The sequence below is a fragment of the Grammomys surdaster genome, unplaced genomic scaffold (genome assembly GCF_004785775.1).
Source record: "Grammomys surdaster isolate TR1022 unplaced genomic scaffold, NIH_TR_1.0 126131, whole genome shotgun sequence".
Classification (NCBI taxonomy): Eukaryota; Metazoa; Chordata; class Mammalia; order Rodentia; family Muridae; genus Grammomys; species Grammomys surdaster.
Window position 1 is genome coordinate 3392128 of NW_021620939.1, and position 22820 is coordinate 3414947.

General features: G+C 46.7%; 2 protein-coding genes across 2 annotated transcripts; both read right to left on the reverse strand.

Moving 5' to 3' along the window:
- Positions 1-5371: 5371 nt before the first annotated feature.
- LOC114611909 (U8 snoRNA-decapping enzyme) lies at positions 5372-7791 on the reverse strand. The gene is made up of 3 exons (XM_028756728.1): positions 7640-7791; positions 7291-7560; positions 5372-6533 (listed from the first exon to the last, which is right to left on the reverse strand). The coding sequence occupies exons 1-3, from the start codon at positions 7775-7777 to the stop codon at positions 6354-6356; spliced, it is 588 nt and encodes a 195-aa protein (XP_028612561.1). The 5' UTR covers positions 7778-7791; the 3' UTR covers positions 5372-6353.
- A 12698-nt stretch (positions 7792-20489) lies between these two features.
- LOC114611983 (U8 snoRNA-decapping enzyme-like) lies at positions 20490-22219 on the reverse strand. Its single transcript, XM_028756836.1, has 3 exons — positions 21925-22219; positions 21565-21834; positions 20490-20796 (listed from the first exon to the last, which is right to left on the reverse strand). Exons 1-3 carry the CDS (start codon positions 22063-22065, stop codon positions 20587-20589), a joined length of 621 nt encoding a protein of 206 aa, XP_028612669.1. The 5' UTR covers positions 22066-22219; the 3' UTR covers positions 20490-20586.
- Positions 22220-22820: the final 601 nt, after the last annotated feature.

A 22820-nucleotide genomic window follows, 5' to 3' on the forward strand; every position in this document is an offset into this window, starting at 1 on the left:
TTGCCAGTGTGCTTGCTTCAGGGAGACCCAAGAGTGTTGGAAAGGGGATTTAGAATGCAGTTCCCTCCAGCTGGGAGAGATGGGTGAGGAGGTTCCTTGTGTCTTTCATGTTCTTCCCTGTGCTCATTGACACTTGTCACTTTGTTAGCATGACAGCAAGGATGAGCATAGAGACTATGCATTGTTTCACCTGTGACCCTGGTGGGTTTTGCCAAAGTGTCTGCCACACCAGAGGGTTTGCCACACTCAGCTGGGATGATTGGATCCAGGGTGACTGTGAGAAAGGCCACACGCTTTCTCCTTTTGGGAGATGAGGTCTAAAGGGTGAGGGCAGTCTCTTTTCCATTCCATTTCTTGTTTTAACTCCTCTGGAGTGTCTTCTGCATGACACCAACTCTAACGTCGCCTGCACATTTTAACACAGGTGAAATGTTCTCACCCATTTCTCATCTTTACTATCATCTAGTTCATCTGTGTGTTGGGGTACAGAATACTTTTTGTGTGATAAAACTCCCTTCCCACTAACCTTCCTCAGAGCCCAAGTTCACTGGCATCCTCCTTCCCAACATGGTCCTGTCAGATAACAGCATCTTTGCCTCAAATCCGGCAACTTACAAGGACTTGGGCTCAGGACAGAATGAAGTCTGAAACTGATTTCTGTGAAGAGGGAAACTGCAAGGTTGAGAAGTAGAAACTTCTTGCTAGTTCTACTGAGAGAGGCATCTGTGTGTGTGTGTGTGTGTGTGTGTGTGTGTGTGTCATGTTCCCTCTCCTCCCCAGGAAGGAGCAGCAGCAGCCTGTGCTGACACAGTGCTGGCTGACCTGCTTAAAAGTTAATGCCAAGTGCTCCCTCTATTAACCCTCTCCCCAGGACTCACAACCCCAAGCTTGAGATAAGGAAGTCAGTGCTCAGCTGGAAGTCCTGGCTGCTGGGAGCAGGGCTGGAGGTTGGATGAGCTTCCACCTTCTTCTCCCAACCCCCTCATGCCCAGAGACCTGTGCTTACAGGGACACAGGGAGTCCTGTGTGGTTGTCATCCCACAGGATGGGAGTGGGTGAGAAGAGATATGCACAGTCTAGCCTGCCTCTCTCCCTCCTGAGAGGGAGGCTCCATCAGGACCAGGCCAGGGAACTAAACCCAGACCAGTCCACCAGTGTGTGATGGCTGAACCCACCAACTGGGGAGGGATGCTTCTTAGATAAGGCAGGGAGTTGTCTTAGTGCCCCCAATAACAGCAACTTAGGGAGCCACAGGTTATTTTGGTTTATAGTTTTAGGCTACAGTTCATCAAGCTGTGGAAGTCAAGGCATGAGGACCTTGAAGCAGCTGGCCACACTCTATCTGCAGTCAGAAGAGAGATGGATGCATGCTAGTATTCAACTAGCTTTCTGTTATTCAGTCCGAGACCCAAAACCAGGAACTGGCACCACCCACACAGGGTGAGGGACAGAAATCTTCTAACATCAGTTAACCTGATTCAGATATTCCCTTGCAGACATGTTCAGAAGTTCTTCTCCCAGGTGATTCTGGATTGTGTCAAGTTGACAGTTAAAATCCAACTATCAAACAGAAACTATAGACCCAAAGATAAGGGTCAGGTCAGTAGAAGACAGAGGAACGAAATCCTTGTTATGGAATGTCCTGTCTGCATAACACAGGTATCACTGTTTTAATAATAATTGCAAGTTCCAGCTTCCTGACTGATACTCCCTCACAAACAGAGAGAGAAGAAAGGGTCATTATATGCTCACTCGAGATTCCACTCACTTGCTCCCTCTGGTGTACCCATAGCAACTGCATAAGGTTCTGCCCTCACTGTATGTGGTCTTGGGAAGTCCTAGAGTACATAGGAGAGAAAAGATTGACTGACAGAGAGATTCCATCTATCCAGCTATGGGGGAGTGGGGGAGGGCAAGGCAATTGCTTATGCCAGGTAGGATGTCTTTAAAAATTACTATCAATGTAGCTATTTGGGAGGGTCAGATACTTGTCTCGTTGTTTGATCAAATACTGTAATAGGAGAAATTTAAGAGAGGAGCATTTATTTTGGCTTACAGTTTGAGAGTGCAGTTCATTTTGTCATGAAAATGGTGGCATCAGGAACTTGAGGCAGCTGGTCACACTGAACTCATAATGCGAGAGCAAAGAGAGATGAACACTGGTACCCAACTTGCTTTATTCAGTCCAGGATTCAGGCCACTGAAGGATGGCATCCACAGTAAAGGTGAGTCTTCAGAACCTAATCTAAATAATCCCTCATGGGGATTCCCAGAGGCTAGTCTACAAAGTGATTCCACATTTACAGTATTCACACAAACACACACACACGAGAGCGCACATACAAACGCACAATGTGGCTCTCTCTTTCTCTCCCTCAAGTAACCCCTTATATATGGTCTATAAGTAAGCACAATAAGTCTATTGGTTTGCTTAGCTAGACTTGGGTGTAATTGGTACTTGGTTGGTGCCCACTCAGCGATGAGAAGATGCCTGTTCATATTTTCCTAAGGAAAAGTGACTGCCATAGTCCTGTAATAGTATGATCTCTATGCTTCAACAGTCACCACTTCTGGTTGCTGGCATCCCCATGGCCTTGAATTGCTTTCCTCAGGGCTCTATCAAACTTCCCCCTTTTAAGTGCTACTGACCTGGGAAACCATGTTTTGACACACCTACTCTGTTCCTCTGTCATCTCTGGTCATATCTTAGTCACCAAGGATGCTGGCTCCTGATTTCCACACCTCTCTAACATGTGTCCCCTTCTGGCATCATAACCTACTTTGCTGTTCACCTGACTCTCTGCCTCTCCAGCCCAGGATTTTGTCCCTTTGTCCCTTTATAGCTTGTCTCCCACCTCTGGCCAGCCATCCTGTGTTCTCAATTGGTCCTTAACTTTCCCTGAGATCACTTCAGCTCCCCAATACAAGTGCTTCTCTCTGCCTGAGATCCACTTCCTGGTTCCTCCCTCCTTCAGAGGATCTGATGATCATTCCCAAGTCAACCCTTCATATCCATCTCACTGAGTCTGTAGATCTTAGGCCTTGAAACTTGTCACCCTCTTCAACCTCTCCCTCCTTACTCCTTCTTGAAATGACCCCAACTCTGTGGTGAGCATCTCCATCTGAGTTTCTGAACACTGGTATGGCAGCCAGCTTTTTATCACCATTTGGAAACTTATACAAGGGGAAGGGTTAATCTTAAAGCATCTTTTCATACTTCATTCCTGCATTGAGTTGAAGCTTAGAGCAAGGCAGAGACATTGTAGGAGAGAAAGGGTGGTTGACTCATGGCAACCAGGAAGCAAAAAAGTGTAACAAGATCAGCCCAGGTCCAGGCTATAAAACAACTTCAAAGATCCACTTCTCACAACTAGGCCATGCCTCTTGTAGTTCCGATAACTCCAAATTTATTCCAATTTTGAATCCATCAACAAATTATACCACTGAGTAGGTCAGGGCTGTCATAATCTTTCAGGAGACAATCTCACAGCCACAGCTAGGCATATTTACTAATCCCATAGGCATCTCACAGTCTAATCAAACTGGTGATCAGAGACTCTTCATCACAGGTGAGAGGGAAAAGGAGAGAGATGTACAGACCCACCACCACCACCACCACCACAGAATGCCCAGCTTCCAACTCTAGCAATCAACCATGGGAATGAAATCTTCGGTTTCTCCTTTAAACTGAATCACAGCTCAACCCTGCCTTGGCAGTCTGCTGTTCACCAGTTTGTTTGTCCTCCACCCTCATATTCATGACACTGCTCCCAACAAAGCCAACAAAATGGCTGAAGCTAAATCCAATGGACTTCTCTGACCTAACTCACCAAAGCTCTTAGGAACATGTAGAGCTGTTTGGTTTGTTAAGCGGCTGTCCCTGGATCCTTGATCTGTTTTATCATGTTCTACCCATCTTCCCAAGTCTTGGGTCTTTGACCTGCTCATCACTTTTCTCTATGGATAATCTCAAAATAGAACGTTTATGCTGTCTACTGCACTAGCTCACAGATTCATGTCCCTGTGTCTTCAAATCTTGTTCCCTTATCCACTGAGTTTTGTCTTCATCCACAACACAAACACCTTGTAGTTCAAATTAAAAGTCACCCTGGAATTCCCCACCTCCCTTCTCCAACAACCAGGCTCTGTTCAATAACACCATGACCCCCACCCCTGTCTGTCTCTATGCACCTTCACTACTCAACCCTTTTCTGGGTCACCACCCTCTCCCATAGAAACTATTGTGGCAGGTTCCTCCGTGTCCTTCCGATTTCTGAACCACGCCAGAAATGACTTGCCTGAAATACGCACTGGGCCATCCCCATGGCCTGTAAAGATCTTGTGCCAAAAGAGCTGCCACTTCTCGAGCACAGCCTCCCGTTGCTTACTGACGTCTAATTATATTGGCCTTACTCTGTTCTATGAAAGGCGCTTGTCCATGTTGGTGGCAAACCCTTTATCACTTCTCCCGTTACACCACTAGCAAGAAATGGAGTCTAATCCCCACCCATTGAATACAGTATTAAATGACTTGATTGGCTAATACGGCATGGAAGTTACACGGTGAATTTTCAGGGCATGGATCAGTCATCCTGTGGCTTCCACCCTGATCTTTTGGTACCCTTCTCTGGGTACTGAGTCATGAAGGAACCTCATCCAACTAGATCACTAGATTCAAGGGCTTTGTCCCCACCTGAGCCTAGCCTTTTAAACCTCTCTACTAAGACAATGAATTCTCCTGACAAGCCCTATCTACCAGTTCAATATTATCTAGACTTACATTGTTTGAAAGGTGGGAGCTTCCAGGGAGGCTCTCAGGAATCCTAGGCTGGCCTTCAACTATGTAGCCAAGGATGATCTTGCCTCTGGTCCTCCTGTCTGAGCACTGGGGTCACCAGTGTTTGCCACCATGCCATTTCTGCAATGCCAGGGGTTAGATTCAGGCTCTCATGAATGCTAGGCCAAGCTACATGAGCTACAACCCCAGAATTTGAGAATTTTCGAAAGATCCACATCAGTCACAAGGGCAGTCTTGAAATTAAAACAAAACAAAACAAAACAAAACAAAATAAAAAGCAGTTACTTGACTATGAAATACCTCCCAAGATCCTGATTAAGAAGTATGTCCTGGGATGTTCTGACAAGATTCTTCCCTCCTCAGAGCCTTCACACATGCCTCCTTAGAAACTTCTTTCCGAATCCCTATGAGATTATCCCTTCCTTTCTCTTCTTCCCATTTAACCAGGGCCTTTCCAGATGAACCCAAGTGAAAGAATGTCAACAGAATGCTTACAAATACAGGCATCACAAACTTTAGCCTATCTTTCCCAGCAGAGCAGTCATTGATAAACTCCAGTCCAGAAGCCAGACAGCTGCTTCTTCATTGGTCTTTTATTGGGACACAACCACCACAGATTTATATATTGTGCAAGTAAGTTTGACGTGGCCAAGTTAAAGGGTTCCCACGGACACCACGTGACTGGCAAAGCTTATAGTTTTTATTGGGCAGTGCCATTTATGATGCTGTGTGCCTACTCCTTACTGTGAGGTCTTAAACACAAGAACAGTCGATCTCTCCTTCAGTCACCATACCTACCACTGAGCAAGTATTAACCTAAACCTTTTGAAAGAGCTGGGGAACTTGGAGGCCCAGATATCAACCTACTTTTCCAGATGCCTCTTTTTTAAATTTTTTTTTTTTTTGGCAGGGCAGGCTAGACAGAGACAAAGGGAGCTCAAAGATGAACAGGCTGCAAGACAGGCATCAGGAGTGAGGTCTCAGGTCTCAGTTCAGCCCAAGAAGCCCTTGACACATTCCAACCCTCAGTTGGCATGCAGGGCTGGGTAGGCCCTTACCCTATTTGCTGAAACCTACTGCTTTGCTCAAGCCTCAGGCAACATGGGGCCATTCTCAGAAGCTGCCTCCTTTGCTTTCCTAATAAGCATGGGCTGGGCTGGACACTGGACAGCAGCCTTGCAACAGAAGAGGAAGAAACCCTCGCATTTACCAGGAAGGAGTAGGATGTATCAAATGCCACATCACAGTTAAGCTGGACAGATGACAGTGTGCCAGGCTGTGTGTGACCACAGACTACACATATCCATACCTCTTCCAGGCTGTTTGTCCATTATAAGGTAGGACTCTGAGATACTACAAAGGCCTGTCATCCCTAATGCCACCAGACAAGGTCCTCCATTGAAAATGTTGCATCTCCACCTCTGTTGTTACTCTGGTATCATCTACAACCCCTCAGACCCCAAAGACAAAACATGTGCCCCTCCCTCCCTGTTTCTCTCCCTCCCTCATACCAAGGCCCTCAACTTGGGTTCCAGGGGTCCATACTAGTCCGATTCTACCTACAATCTGGGATCTTGAGGTTTGCAATAGTGCCAGGATCCAGAAGTTCCAAGACCTGAAGGGCTTCTAGTAGCTGCTCCCGGGCAGCACCAATGAAGGAATTCTCCAGAAAGGCAGGCAGGCCTCCCTCACCATCACGTAGGATGTACAGGGGTACCCGCACCAGGCCAAGCACCTATGAAAAGCAGACAGGGGACAAGTGGGACTTCGAGTATCTCAACATATTACCTCATCTACCTTGAAACAGAACTCTCCTGACAACGGCCCAATAATCACACCTCAGGGGGGCTTAGAGAGCCAAACTCTGTGGACAAATGACCCATGCTGGGTATCAAGCTCCATCCAGGTTAATTCTTCTCCACCCTTTTCCTCACCTTCACTGGCTACTGCCCCCAGGAGGTACTCATGGCTGTAGCAGTATTTCAAAACACAGACCTTTCACCACTGTATAGGTATCACTTGGGTGCTCAAGAAAAATGCAAATACCCAAGTATTCCTCCGACATCCTTACCCAACTCAACTGATTCCGATGGCTGTTGAGTCGCCACACTGCCAAAGTGGGCACACTAATCAGTTTTAATACCATCCTCACCCCTAGGCTGAGTCACCTGTACACACAGGTCTCCCTAGCATTAGACCTCACTGTCAGACTTTCTGCTTAAGGGAAATATGAGCTCAAAATCAAGAGCTTAGGGTATCATGCACATTAGCATAGAAAGCAGAGACCCTTGGATGTGTGTTCTAGAAAGCTCTCTTCTGAGGCCAGTAAAGGTGACTGAGTGGAGATGACCAAAAATCTCAACTAGTTCATGCCACTTGAAAGAATTCAAAGTCAAAGGGTCAAAATCTCCTCCACCCAGTGGCTTTTCTTGGTAAGGGACACTGGGGTTGGGGAGAGGACAGAGATGGAGTGGGTCCCAGGCTGGTCCCACCTCCAGCCCGTGGTCCTTGGCTTGAGGTGCCCTGGCTTCCACAGCCTGCAGCTGTTCCAGTGTCAGGCGCTTGGCATAGAAGTGGGCCACCACACGCCGTCTGGCCGCGATGTGTGAGCTGCGGTAGTCAGAGCGTTCCACGCGGAAAGCAGACGTCGCTTCGCCCAGCTCCTCGAGCAGTTCACGGTTCAGCCCGTCCTCCAGGCAGCTGTCCTGAGCGTCCACGAAGCCGCCAGGGAAGCCCAGGCGCCCGTCGAAGCGCATCTGCATCTGGGGGAGGAGGGTATGATGGTTGGCCAGGGCACGCGAGCCCCGGTACGGGGAGCGGCCGTGCACGCCGAGTCCTCACCAGCACGGCGAAGCGCAACGGGATGCGGCCGAACAGCTTGCGGGGGTCGGGTGCATAGAGCAGCGCATGGCAGGCATGACGCCAGCCCGGCCCGAGCGCCAGGGCTTCGCTGAGCTCCACTTTCCGATTCCCCTCCATCTCGAGGCTCGCACTTCCGGGTTCCTGCAGAAGTCAGTGCCTCGGGGCGGAGCTTCGCGAGACTCAGCATCAGCCAATCAGGATGGATCCCTCAGGCGCCTGGAAGATTCGCTAGATTGGCCCTTAGGCTAGGGAGGGGCTGAAGGCCAGGTGAGGTAGTGACAGCCTCAGGCCGGAAGGTTAGGAAGTGTTTTGGAGCCTGAGCAGAATTTATTTACTCAGGAGTCCGGGCAGTGCAAAGGACAAACGCAATATTTAGGAAACTGTTCTGGGTTGCTCCATCCATAGCAAAAAGCCTAGGGATGGGAGGAAGGTAGTCTGGCTTCAGAGCTTATGTTTATCCTAGGGTAATGGGGGAAAGGAGAGGCGGTAACAAGTCTTGAGTGGTGGAAATATGGGGACTGACTGAATACAAGGGGGCGCAGGGGCCAGCGCCAGGACAGAGCTAACACTTTTGGGGGAAGGGAAGAAGAGTAGCAAATGGGTGTGGTTACAACAAGCATTGGCTGTGGACTCTGGGTAGTGGTGTGGAGCTTGGTACATGGAAAATGGCATATGGAAATGTCACAGGTCACACAACAAGGTTGGGGAGGGGTGGCTGGCTGAAGATGTTACTAAAGCACAGAAAAGAGAGTGGGGAGGAGTCAGACAAGGCACCCCCATCCCGTCACCACACTGGGAATAAATTAAAATACTCTCAGAACTTTAAATTCTGAAGAATAATGAGAAAGAGGTGGAGGACACTTAATGCCTAAGCTGAGAACCTGGGATTCAGAATCCTTCATTTCAGCTGGGCTGCCTCATCTGAAGTTGAGTCCATATATCAAGAACCTGTCTGTATTTAAGGAAGGGAAGAGGTGACTCCTGAAGAAGGTCTAATGTCAAGTCACAGCCTGGACTCGGCAGTTTGCTGTAGAGCTAAGACCTTAACCAGACACAGACTTGTGACTTTAGTAGAAGCCACTCAACCCTCTCAGGTTCCCAGTTACAGAACTGTTAGTGGAGGTGGAATCAGCCTAGGATGGGGGTAAAATTCTCCACAGAGCCAGACACACAGTAAATGCAGCCATTCTTGGATTAGAGGGTGGAGGTTCGATGCTGTGTCTTATGTCAAAGATTGAGGCCAGCATCCTAAGAATAAGAGCAACATCGGGAAAAGCCTGTGGATGTCTTTCCTCAGTTCTGAGTAGCATGGCAGAGATGCCGCTGACTGAGACAGTCCCATCATGGTGAGGCTATAGGTGTGATAAAATCGCTTAGCTAAGATTCAGTAGACTAGCAAATCATCCTGGTCAAACATTAGCATCAATTTGAAAAAAAAAAAACTTATAAAACCCTTATGATACCTTCCAATTCTAGAGCCCCATCCCAGGCCAACTTCAAGAAAAATTTCTGGGGATAGTAAGAGGACATGGTGGTTCTTTGTTTTTGTTTTGTGGATGTGTGTAGTGTGATATGTGTACAAATTTATGTGTGTTCATAAGACATGCAGGTACATGTTCACATGTGCACGGAGGCCGGAGGTAAATTCTGAGTGTCTCAGGGTGTCTTCCTCTACTGCAGCCTCCCTTATTTTTTGAGAAAGTATCTAATACTGAACACTGAGATCACTGATGGTCTAGAATGGCAGGTCAGTAAACTCTGGGGATCCACCTGTCTCCACTCTCCCGTACCAGAGCTACAGTTGCAGGCATGTCCGCTGCTCTGGACTTTTGTGGGGTGCTAGGGAATCCAGATTCAGCCCTTCACGCTTGCAAGGCAGAGACTGTATAGACTAGGGCATCTTCCCAACCTGGCTTTTAAACACATACCATCTGAAAAGCCACCAAGGCCAAGAACCAACATTGTCACCTCCATGGTTTCTTCTTGAGTTCCTGCCCTGACTTCTCTCAGGGGATTGTGACCTGTGGAAGAATAACTCACACATAGCCTTCCATGTCATCCAGTTGTTTTTGATAAGGGTGTTTTGTCACAGCAACAGAAAATCAAGCTAGGATACCATGTCTTTCAAACAGCTCTTTGTGTCTGTCCCTCTCTTGCATTCTCATCCTCTACCCTGCCACACAGAAGCAGGTTCTAGGAGTCAGGGCTGGAGGCAGACTGAGCCATATGCCCAGATCTGTTCCATTCTGATAATGGTTCACAGAGACAGAAACCAACTCCATGGCTGTCTTTGGAAGATGTTTGGGAGCCCAAATGATTTTTTTCTATTTTAGAAAACAAATTACACATTTCCCCCTTTATTTAAAAAGAAAGCAGGCTTATCTTAGGGCTACAATATTGTACAGAGTTAACCCAGAGCCTCATGCAAACACAGTGTTAAGAATTATGGTGTTCAAAAATTACTGTATACAGCATGTCTATGATTATTACTACTCATAAAATAAGCTGTGAATCTTGGTCCAATCTACAATAACTACAAAGGGCCACCTCCAAATGAAGAGAATGTAATTATTATACTTTCTATACTAACAGGTTAAAGCTTAATATGAGTTTATGAGTTCATGTTTGGCCTATATAGACCTACAGAAATCTACATATAGAAGCATCTGTAGGAATGCCTGTTAGATTTTCACTCGTAGCTTAGACAGATAACGCCAGACCAAATGGTTCCATGAAGGGAGGTTTATTCAGGGCAGAGGGAAGAGAGCGAGAGACAGTAGAGAGGTAGAGGAGTAGGGGCCGGCCATGACCACGTGAGAGGGGGGAAGGGAGGGGGGAAGGGGTCAGAGGAGAATCTGCAGGCACAGGAGCAAGGGAGCAAGAGAGAGAGGAGGGGCCAAGCAGCCCCTTTTATAGTGGGCAGGCCTACCTGCCTGTTGCCAGGTAACTGTGGAGGTGTTTAGACAGAATACTAACAATGCCTACAAACTAGAATTAATAAACTCCTTACTTTTTTTGTTCTTGTTGTTGCTCTGCCAATTGAGAGGACCACAGGGCCAATGACTCCTGATGATAACAACTCAGTTAGGGCCCAGAACTTGCTTATAACATCACATCCCAACGAAAGCCAAAGCTCCTGAGAAAACTTCCACTGAAGGGCCAGAGAAGATTCCCAGTGAGCATATAGTGAACATCGACCATCTTGTGATGTAAGGAAGGAAGCCCAACCCCACCTGTACTTCTCCTAAAAAGAAAAAGAAGCCCACAAATGCCAAGAGAACCCCTGCACTGTTGTTAGATCTGAGACAGAAAGTCACAGCCCACTGCTGAGTTTTCAAAACAGAAACAGTTTGAATAGAATAAAATGATTTTACTTTTGGTTTATTATTTGTTTATTTGTTTATAATGCAAAGTAGAACATAAATATCCTTATACCTGTACTGAAATGGAATGCAGACACATGTGGGATGAATTGCTTGCTGTGTGTAGGCAGAGTCCTCCACATGGAAGAATTAGTGATCATTTCCGCAGCTATTTTGTCCTCCAGCAGAGCATAACTCAATAGCGACTTCCTTCGGAAGAGGAAACAGTATTACAAAGAAGAAAACCACAGTCCAACTTTGTAGCTTTGTGGAGAAATTGGCAAGCACTACTTTAGGGGGACAATCAAGGTAAGCATCTGGCATTGGTGTCACACTGACAGAGGGGACTAGATATGATGTCAAGGTAAGCATCTGGCATTGGTGTCACACTGACAGAGGGGACTAGATATGATGTCAAGGTAAGCATCTAGCATTGGTGTCACACTGACAGAGGGTAATTGATAAGATGTGATGAAAATGGTTCTTTTGCCTGAGACCTCCCTACCCAAAGGAGAGAACTCTGGTCTAAACTGTGAGAAAAGCAGCAAGCCACCCTCAGCAGAGGGACATCATCAGTCGGTTGGCAAGTAAACCTTAAAACTGTCCAGCCATTATCTTAGTTGTTTGGAGTTACTGGAACAAAATGCCTTAGACTGGAGGACGTTCAGAAAGCTAAAGTTTGTTTCACTGGAGTTCTTCCAAGTTCTGGAGACTTGGAAGTCTAAGATGAAGGGGCTGACACACTTGGTGTTTGCTGAGGTCCCAGTTCTTGATTCATAGGCCACCTTGTAGCTGAAATCTCAGAAGGTTCTGGAGAGCTCTCTACGACTCCTGCAAGGTCACTAATGTTATTCATGAAGTCTCCATTATTATGGTATAGTCCTCTCCCAAAAGCCCCATCCCCAAATATCAATGCAGGGTTGGAATCTCAGCATGTGGACTGAAGGACAGATGCCGAGGGCATAAATATTCAATCTATAGCAATCAAAATAGAAATGGAAATTTCCACAGGTGCCTATGGAATAAAGGAGAGCCTCAAAAGATGTGCCTCACCCAAAATCTGAGCAAAGATGAGGACATTAGGAAACAGCCAAGAGAAGCTGAATAAAACTTTCGTTAATATTAATGCTTTAAAACTGGCTCATTATTTTAAGAACTATACCATACTAAATTAAGATATTAATAGGGAAATTAAATTGCATATGTGGAAATTTCTTGCACTATTCTCTCAATTTTATTATGAATATAAACTGCCTAAAATTATGTTTACTTTAGAAAACCCAGGCGGGCACTGGCTAAGGGACGTTTACAAGACAATTGACCTAGTTTCTGCCATAATTTAATTACAAGGAGGGATGAGACATGGCAGCAGATCTTACCATGAAAGAGATTGGGTAGACATATCAGCTGAAGCCAGAACGGGGGAAATTATGGGATGTCCAAAATTTAGTGACAATGCCTGAGGATGGATGGAGGCAGAGACGAAATAAACTAGACGGCTTACAGCCTTGGGCTATTACACAAATATACTCTTTATTCCTAAACTTATCTTGAAATCCTTGCCTCCAGCCCCAGAATGAGGATGACAAAGGCACCATAACAGTCTGCTTATGCCTGAACCACTGAGGGAGCAGCAAGTGCCCTTCCTAGAGAGCCTGCTGTCCCCAGGCTCTCCTGACACCACAGAATCCTGCCTCTCTCAGTGTTGGCTTGGTGCTAGCAGAGCTTTCTTTTTACAGTGACCCAAGTCCCATGGCTTTGTTAAATCTAAACGCTCAGGACCAGGGGGTGTCTTGATAAAAAGGCTAGAAATTCTTACAGCACTCAAAAGCACAGCACTGGAGACTTCCCAGTCTCCAGAATGAGGGAAATAATTTTTAGTTATTCAGTTATTGAGATGGGGTTGGGGGTGGTTGTGTATCCAGTGTTAAAGTTTTAGGTCTAGTTTACCTTTCCAACTGTTATCTGGTAGCCCTCCTGTTGGAAATTCTGAAAACCCATTCCAGGACCTGGTCCTCTTATGGCTCATATTTTTATGTCAGGCATCCAGTCCTTACTTATAGAGACAAAATGCCAAAGCCAACATTTCCAATTTTAATACCTGAGCAGCGATCATTTGAAGCCTTACCCTCAAGGACCTATGATGCCTCACACAGAACTCTGAAGACTAGCCACTAACCATGCAGGGGACATTCCACAAATGACTGAGCTCAAGACAAAAAACAACCTAATACAATTTGTTACCTAACAAGACAAGGAGAGGTCCTTTTGCCCCCTGGGACGGGGGTCCTAGCAGGAGGCCCTTGGTGATATAAGACATTTAACTACCACCAACCCCATCTCAACAACTGAACAACTGAAAATTATGTCCCTCATTCTGGAGACTGGGAAGTCTCCAGTGCTGTGTTTTTGTGTGCTGTAAAGAATTTCTAGCCCTTTTATCAAGACACCTCCTGGTCCTGAGCATTTGGATTTAATAAAACCAGGGACTTGGGCCACATTTGAGTTCAAAACTGAACAAAGTAAATAATTCGGGTCATGTGAATACTACTGTGAGGAACAGCCCATGGTAGGCTAGGGACATGGGTGGTAAGAGAATTCACCAAGACACCAACAGACAAAGTGAGAGATTATTGAAATACACTGATAAAAAAAGAAAAGCAGCAGGGTGAGTGCCCAGAAGAAACTGGGCTGCTGAGAGGAAGCAAGAGGGTTGTTTTTTAATAACGGTTGAGATGATGAAGATGATGATGTGTGTGTTTGCGTGTGCGTGTGCGTGTGCGTGTGCGTGTGTGTATGTGTGTGTGTGTATGTCAGGGTGGTGGGGGTACTCTACCTTGTCCTCATGGTCCTCTGTGATGGCTGAAGTTATGTTTTAAGTTTAAATTTCTGTGCTTAGGTGATCTATAAAACAAAATTGCTTCTAACATATAAGCCCCACTTGCCTAAGGACAGATAACTTCCTGAGATGCTGGGGGCTGCTGTTCATGGAAGATAACAAGTCATGTGGTTTTGCTTTTGTAAACAAGCTTGGTTGCTCCAACTGCACAGGATGTGTGCTTGATCACACATAGGCAGGATGTATGCTTGCTCCTGATTGGAAAAGGCAGGAACTATGTAGCTTATGGGTTTTACCTATAATTTGGTGCCATACTCTGGAAATCCTGGGTATGGACCTGGTCAGTATCCTTGGTCCTGGCCAGTATTTAATAAAGCTTGCTTCAATTGTGGTAATGGTCTTATTTTCACCCAGTTGGAATTAACAGCCTACAGACTAGAACCATATTCCAGTGGACAAGTGGACTTCCCATTAATCTTGTTGAGAAACAAATTTTACAGTATTAGTTGATTTTCTTAAGACCAATTAATGTACTTGTGCAAAGTTCCCTGACGTAATAGGGATTATCATGGGTCATTGGAGGTCAGACTTAAAATGGCCATGGCCTGGTTGTTAAAATTATAAAAGCGTTTTCTTTTGTATCTATAAATGGGGATCCAATGCTTGGTATACAAGAATAATGTAATTGTTTGAGGTAGGATGGTAATGTGGTTACAGTTTTATATGTTCTTTGCTCTTTACAGCTAAATACTAAAATATGTATAAAGCACAAGCTAAAAATAATTCTCCAAGAGACAGAGGCTGAGGGTGTGAATACAGTTTTAGAAGCTGGATTTCTGGGGACCATTCAGGCTTGTTTTTTAAAAAATTTATGTAGTTTGATGTTTCCTGTAGTAAAAAGTTAAAAGTAGGAAGATATTTGGCTCCTCCTGAAGTTGAAGGTAAAGGTTATAATTTACATTTGAATGAAGCATTTGAATTTCATAAAACCTTTTCATAAAACCTGCCAAACCAACTCACATGGTCCTCACTGGATTTTCCGTGTGATCTAAGTGAAGAGCCAGTGTTGAGAACCACAGACCTAGAAGACCATGTGGTGACAGGACACAGGGAATGCTGCCAGAGAGAACAAGTAGAGGCTTATCAATAGAACCTCCTGTAAGGACAGTCTACCTTGGAGGGACATTGAGAGAGAGTGTGTGTGTGCATTGTAGAGTGTGTGTGTGTGTGTGTGTGTGTGTGTGTGTAGACATGCATGCACATTTTTCTGTGGGGGGGGATGGAAGAAACTAGAGGGATGTTCTTGGGTGTATTCCTTAATCACTGCCCATTGTTTTCTATGAAGACAAAGTCTCTCATTGGTCTGAAACATGCAAACTAGACTAAGTTGGTTATCCCCGTGGCTACAAGGCTGTAATGACAGGTATGTGCCCACCCACCTTTTAGGGATGAAACTCAGGTCCTTGTGCCTACATGGCAAGCACTCCAACTGAACTAGCCCTTAACCTGAAAGGACACTGTACTGTAAGTGTTTCTAGTTTGGCTGTGGTAGCAGAGGTTATTATTGGCTGCAACAACATGGAGTTCCAGTCATCAGGGCTAACCTGGCTACAGCTGCTACCGAATGCCAGCTCTGCTAATAGTAGAGGCCAACTCTAAACCCAGATAGGGCATCATTCCCCAGGGTGACCAGCCATCAACCTGGTGGCAGGTTGACTACATTGGTTCACTTCCTTCACAGAAAGGGCAATGCTTTGTCCTTTCTGGAATAGATTTGCCTTTCCTGCATGTAATGGTTCTGCCAAAACTACCATCCATGGACTTACAAAATGCCTTATTCAGCATCATGGTATCCCACACAGCATTGCTTCTGACCAAGGAACTCACTTCACAGCTGGAGAAGTACAATGGTTGGTGGACCCACAGTTGTGGAATCTTCTGGACTTATAATGTTCATCAATTCTGGTACCAATTTCTGCCTTAGGTTTCTATCTCTGTGATAATACCATGACAAAAAACAAACAAATAAAAACAAACAAACAAAACAAAACCTTGGGGAGGAAATGTTTATTTCCTTTGATACCCTGAATCACATTGAATAAAACCAGCACAGGAATTCAAATTGGGTAGGAACCTGGAGGCAGTGCTGTTTACTGCCTTGTTCCTCATGGCTTGATCAGCTTGATTTCTTAAAGAATACATGGCCACCAGCCCAGGAATGGTAACACCCACAATGTGCTGGCCCCTCCCACATCTGTAGTCACTGAAAGCTCACTACAGGCTTGCCTGCAGCCCAGTTTTACTAGGCAGTTTTTCAACTCAGGTTCCCTCCTCTCAGATGATTCTACCTGGGTCAAGCTGACATAAAACTAGCCAGTACACGTCTATTATAGAGGATACAAATAGCCCAAGTCTCTCATGAACTCTAAGAGCAAGCAGATATCCCCTCTTTGTCTTTTTATGCCAGAATGAAGACTAATGATGAGGGCATAGCTAATCGGAACCTCCGACCTTAGACATTTTGTGGGCAGAAGTGGTACACAGGCATGATTAGAATTAATAGCACAGTTGCACAGCAATGAGTTTCCAGTAGTTGGGCTGTACTTGTCTCTCAGATCGTTCAGCTGGCCTTGTCTCCTGTTCAGTAGACCTTTGCCTCCATCCACGCCCTGGAACTACTGCTGAGTGCCTGGCTGTTGTAAATGTACAAGGCGGGGCCTTCAGAAACCCAAGAGGCTGGAAGCCGTGAGGGTGGGAACAGCAATCCTGTCTGGAACTTTCCATTTGCATCTTTCCTACTTATACTTGGTGAGCTCCATGTAGACCTTGTCGTGCTGAGGAGAAGACAGGATCCTTGACAGTGGTCCATGCAGAAGGGTTGAGGTTGGGTCTGGTGGCCCTGGTTTTGGTTGTGTGATCAGAGTGAACTGGACATTTTGTGGGAGAGTCTGGAATGTAGATTTTCCTGAGCCTCAGAGCTGGTGGGAGAGGAGCCTCCGTGCATTGTTCACAGCTCCTTCGGCTCTTCAGTACTTCTGGCTTCTGATTCCAAAAGAGAGGGCATACAGACCGGCATGGGCACAGTAGTATTTTAACCCTCCAGTGGTGTCTCTGACAGATTGTGCCCACTACTTGGTGGCAGGGAGTGAATGGCCATATGAATTCAGCCAGAGACACAGGACCTAGAAGTCATAAGGAGAGATGGCTGTCTTTGGTAGACTTCCTATGGCCTGAAGGCCATGACAGTTTCCATTACCCTGCATGGCCCACGCCCTTCTACCTCAGAGTATTAAATAGGATAGCCCACTTTTTCCTCTCCTCTTAAGGAATGAGCCACACCCAGCATCTTCCATATGGCACAAACTCTGATGCTCTTTGCAAATATTATCAAGGTTGAAATGTTCATATCCAGTTTTATTTTTCTGCTCATCAGGTAACCAGAATATTTGGGGCACTGATTTAAATATTTTCTATGCAATAACCACCCCCTTCCTATTCCTGTTCCTTTCTCACTAACTGTCTTAGGGTTTTACTGCTGTGAACAGACACCATGACCAAGGCAAGTATTATAAATGACAATATTTAATTGGGGCTGGCTTACAGGTTTAGAGGTTCAGTCCATTATCATCAAGGCAGGAACATGACAGCATCCAGGCAGGCATGGTGCAGGAGAAGCTGAGAGTTCTACATCTTCATCTGAAGGCTGCTATCAGAATACTCACTTCCAGGTAGCTAGGGTATTAAATCTCACACCCACAGTGACACACCTACACCAAACAAGGCTGCACCTCCTAATAGTGCACTCCCTAGGCCAAGCATATACAAACCATCACACTAATCCTGTCTGTTTCACTTAGCCTTCCTCAGAGCCCAAGTTCACTGACAGGAACAATCCTCCTTCTTCAAAATGGTCCTGCCAGGAGAATGTAGCTTTGCCTCAAATCCAGCAACTGACAAGGACTTGGGCTCAGGACAGAATGAAGTCTGAAACTGATTTCTGTGAAGAGGGAAGTGCAAGGTTAAGAAGTAGAAACTTCTTGCTGGTTCTGCTGAGAGAGGCATCAGTGTGTGTGTGTGTGTGTGTGTGTGTGTGTGTGTGACATGTCCCCTCTCCTCCCAAGGAAGGAGCAGCAGCAGCCTGTGCTGACACAGTGCTGGCTGACCTGCTTAAAAGTTAATGCCAAGTGCTCCCTCTATTAACCCTCTCCCCAGGACTCACAACTCCAAGCTTGAGATAAGGAAGTCAGTGCTCAGCTGGAAGTCCTGGCTGCTGGGAGCAGGGCTAGAGGTTGGATGAGCTTCCACCTTCTCCTCCCAGCCCCCTCATGCCCAGAGACCTGTGCTTACAGGGACACAGGGAGTCCTGTGTGGTTGTCATCCCAGCTGACCATTCCCCAGCAGGATGGGAGTGGGTGAGAAGAGATATGTACAGTCTAGCCTGCCTCTCTCCCTCCTGAGAGGGAGGCTCCGTCAGGACCAGGCCAGGGAACTAAACCCAGACCAGCCCACCAGTGTGTGATGGCTGAACCCACCGCAAGGGGAAGGATGCTTCTTAGGTAAGGCAGTGGATTATAGACATCAGTAGCAGAGACCTCAGAAAGTAAGCCAGTTTTACAGAAGTAAAATGTGGAAATGAAACCTTCCAAGGATGCCAGGGAGCGTGAGTATGGGAACACGGAAGCCTACCTAAGTGGAACAGCATGGAAGTTGAAGAAATAATCACAGGCAACGTCAAGGATGAACTTTGGATGCTGTATTCCTTGCAGAGCCAGAGCCAGGCACAGCCATCTGAGAATTTACTCTATATAACATGTAACCCTTAGATTTGGGTTAGATTAGGAGAAAAGATCCAGCAATGAAACCTTCTAGGGATGGCCTCTAGAGCTGCTCTGACAGTCACTCCATATTTGAAAGGCCAAAAAGGGGGCCCAGCTGGAGTCCACATGGCCCTGCATTACTTTTCCAGGGCTCTGCTCAGCCTCCCTCTTTCATGGGATCCTGTCCTGGGAGAGCATATTTTGACCTGCCCACTTTGCCCTTCTGCTGCTGTATTGACTCTGTGTCTCCTCTTCATCAGTGAGGGTGTCAGCTCCTGGTTCATATTACCTCTCCAACACAGGTCAATTTCTGGCCTCATTATTTACTGCCTGTTCATTTCCCCTTCTGCCTTCCTATCCTGAATCTTGCTTTACCCTTTAACAGCAATCCCCCTGGCTTTGGTTTAGCCATCCTTATCTCCCCAGTTTTCCTTAACCAATCACCTCTCTCTCTGTTTCAAACCCACCTTCCATTGCACACTCTCCACGCCCAACTGCGTCATCAAGATCTTGATCTCTGATTTTCAGGCTGCTTCACAAAGTTAACTGATCCCTCCATCCCCATAGGAGGGACATTGAACTGGAGGCTCTGTTGTCATCCACCATTATAACCTCCACATTCTTCAGGTGAGGGACGTCTAGGTTGTTTCCAGTTTCTGGCTATTATGAATAAAGATATAGATAGATAGATAGATAGATAGATAGATAGATAGATAGATAGTCTTTTTAAAACATTCTGTTAGCTAAAAATAAAGTTGGACAAATGTGTGGTTTTCAAAGCCTAAAAGAGTCATAGTCTGGCCCTATGAAAAGTTTTCTGACCACATTCTGGAGTCTTTAGCAGCAAAGCTGAGTCTGCCTAACTACATCAGGTTCCTAGCTTCAGCTGAGAGCGCTAAAGAGCCTAAAGGCCCTGTTGACAGTATCTTCTCCTAGAAGGCTCTTTTTGACAGGGCGGGCTAGACAGACTGGGCTAACTCCCTTCTGAATTCTCCAGAGAGGACAACACACTCAGAGGTCTTAGGTCCAACCAAAGGCAGCCCAAGAAACCATCACCCCCTTCTGACCCTTTCTGTTCAGTTGTGGGAGAAGCAAGGGAGGGTGTGGAGCTGGTTAAGGCCTCCCCCAGCGTTCTGGAACCTGCAGATCTGGTTGAATCTCAGGTGAGAGGTCATTTTCAAAGGGAAATTCCATACTGTCTTACAGTTTTACTGCTGTGAACAGACACCATGACCAAGGCAACTCTTATAAGGACAACATTTAATTGGGACTGACTTATAGGTTCAGAGGTTCAGTCCATCATCATCAAGGCAGGAACATGGCAGTGTCCAGGCAGGCATGGTGCAGGAGGAGCTGAGAGTTCTGCATCTTCATCTGAAGGCGGCGAGTGGAAGAATGACTTCCAGGCAGCTTGGATGAGGGTCTTAAAGCTCATGCCCACAATGGCACACCTACTCCAACAGGGTCACACCCCCAAATAGTGACACTCTCTGGGCTAAGCATATTCAAACCGGACACCTGCTTCTGGCCCTCTGGCTCCTCCAGCAAACATGGAGCTGCATAGCAGAAGGTAGCTTTATAAGAGGGAGAAAGACTCCCCTGCTTAGCAAGGAGTGGAGGGGATTACAGTTTCTGGTTAGAGTGACCATGAGGGGGAGTGTGCTAGACCATGTGTGGCACAGAGTGCATGTGTGCATGCCTGACAGGTACCAGGAGGGACTTAACATGTCAAGGACCCTGCAAAGGGCTATGGATTTCTGTCCCTGGTGCCATAGGGTGATGGTATCTTTTGTTCAAAGTGCACTGCATTGCAGTTCTGCCTTTTAATCTGCTATCAGATGTTATCTCCAAGGCCCAGAAAGCACTTCCCTTCTCCCCAGGCCACCCCCACTACCAAGTTTTCTCAGCTCAGGTCCCAATCAACCTTAGAGTTTGCTTAACTTGAACAACTCGTTCCTTGAGGTCTGAGGCAGTTTCAGGAGCCAGAATTCCCAAGTCCTGGAGGGCTTCCAGTAGCTGTTCCCTGGCAACACCAATGAAGGAATTTTCCAGGAATGTAGGGAGGCCTCCCACACCATCCCGCAAGGTGTACAGGGGCACCCGCACCAGGCCCAAGACCTTCAAAAGGAAGGAGAGAGGACAAAACACGGTTCTCACTACAACAAGCTATTTCTAGAGCAGATATCCCTGCAGAGCAAGTCCTAATACTTTAGTGGGGCCCAATGGGCCTAACCCTGCACAGGCAATGCCTCCCCCAGGCATACTGGATCCACCTCCATGTTAATCCTTCCAACAGCACTTTCTGGCCCCTGTGGCCTGAATACAGGTTCAGCCCTGTCCTCCAGCGTTTCTATACCAGCTGTGTAGGCCTCACTGGGGAACTAAAAAAAAACTGTGAATTCACAGGCCTTCCTCCTACTTCTCCCTTAAAACAAGGATTGTCCAAGAGAAGTCTAAAAGTTGCTTGGTCACTAGAAGTTGTCAGTGTGAGTGCAGGAGTCACTTTTCTACACCTTCCCCACCCCCTACGAGTTCAGTACTTGCCAGAATTAGGGAATCACTTCCATGTGTCCCTAAGTCAGGGGCCCAAAGACAAAGCATTGTTATGCTATCATGCTGTCATGCCTGGCCATTATCACACATGGCTGGGTGTGTTCTAGAAAAATCTCTACAGAGGCCAGTTAAGTGTGTGTGTGGTGTAAAACGTTCGTAGGAGACCGCAGTGGCAGTATTATCCAGCGTGAAGATGTTCAGGGTTTTGACTAGTCCTGAACACTGGGACGGGCACAAGGTCTGATGGCCAGGAACTCCTAAGGGGACTGTGTTTGGAAAGGGACCACAGTGAAGGGAGGCAGGTAGAGGTAAGAGGTCGCAGGCTGGTCCCACCTCTAGCCCATGATCCTTGGCTAGTGGTGCCCCAGCTTCCACGGCCTGGAGCTGCTCTAGTGTTAGGCACTTGGCATAGAAATGGGCCACCACTTTCGATTTGGACTCGGCAAGGGAGCTTCGGTAGTCGGTGGATAGTATGCTGAAAGTGGACACTCCCTCGCCCAGCTTCCTCAACAGTTCCTTATTCAGCCCTTCCTCCAGGCTGGGGCTACGATCATCCACAAAGCCACCAGGGAAGCCCAGTCGCCCATCAAAGCGCATGGTCATCTGAGGAAGGAAGAAGTGATGATTAGCTAAGAGACAGAAAGATAATCCCAGAAGAGTACAGGGCTAGGACAGCTAGTGGCCATTCCTCACCAACACAGCATAGCTCAGCAAGATGCGGCCACTGAAGAGTGTCCCTGGATTGGGCGCATACAGCATCGCGTAACAAAGATGCCGCCAGCTGGGCCCCAGGGCCAGGGCATCCTCCAGTTGTATCTTACTGGTCATGGCCATAGATCTTTACTTTTGTCCGCTCAGGTGTTCGTAGTTCGCAGGAGATTATCATTTCAGACCACCAATGTCTTCAGGGTCCATGAGCAGACCAGAGATACCAGTGTGGGCTTTGCTAACGGAACAGCATCCTGTCAGGCTGGGGCCTTTTAGCCAGACAGAGAAGGCTGGGAAACTGAAAGCTTCCTCAGGATTGGCCCCCCTCCCCCATACCAGGGCGTGGCTAAAGGTGTGGCTAGTGTCCTAAGTCATAGTTAAGAGACCTGCAAAGCTAAGAGTCTCAGGTTTTCTACCTTGGATAAAATCAGATTACCAAAGAGTTCTGAAAGTCGAAGGAATAGGGTATTGAGAGGGTTTGGTCTGGATAGAATCAGAAAATGTGGGTTGGAGTTGGATGTAGGAAAAGTGAGTAGGAATGTAAACTTTTTTTTAAAAATTTTTTCCATTAACTAATTTATTTATTTACTTATTTATTTATTCACTTTAAATCTCGATCGCAGCCCTCCTCCTTCTACTACTCCCCCCCTCACATTACCCCTTCTCCATCCTCCTCTCCTTCATGTCTGAGAAGTGGGAAGTCCCCCTCTGGGTCCCAACCCACTCTGATACCTCAAGTCACTGAAGGACTAGCTACATCTTCTCTTACTAAGGCCAGACAAGGCAGCCCAGTTAGGGGAATGCGATCCACAGGCAGGCAACAGAGTCAGGGTAAGTCCCCACTCCATCTGTCAGGGGGCCCACGTGAAGCCCAAGCTGCA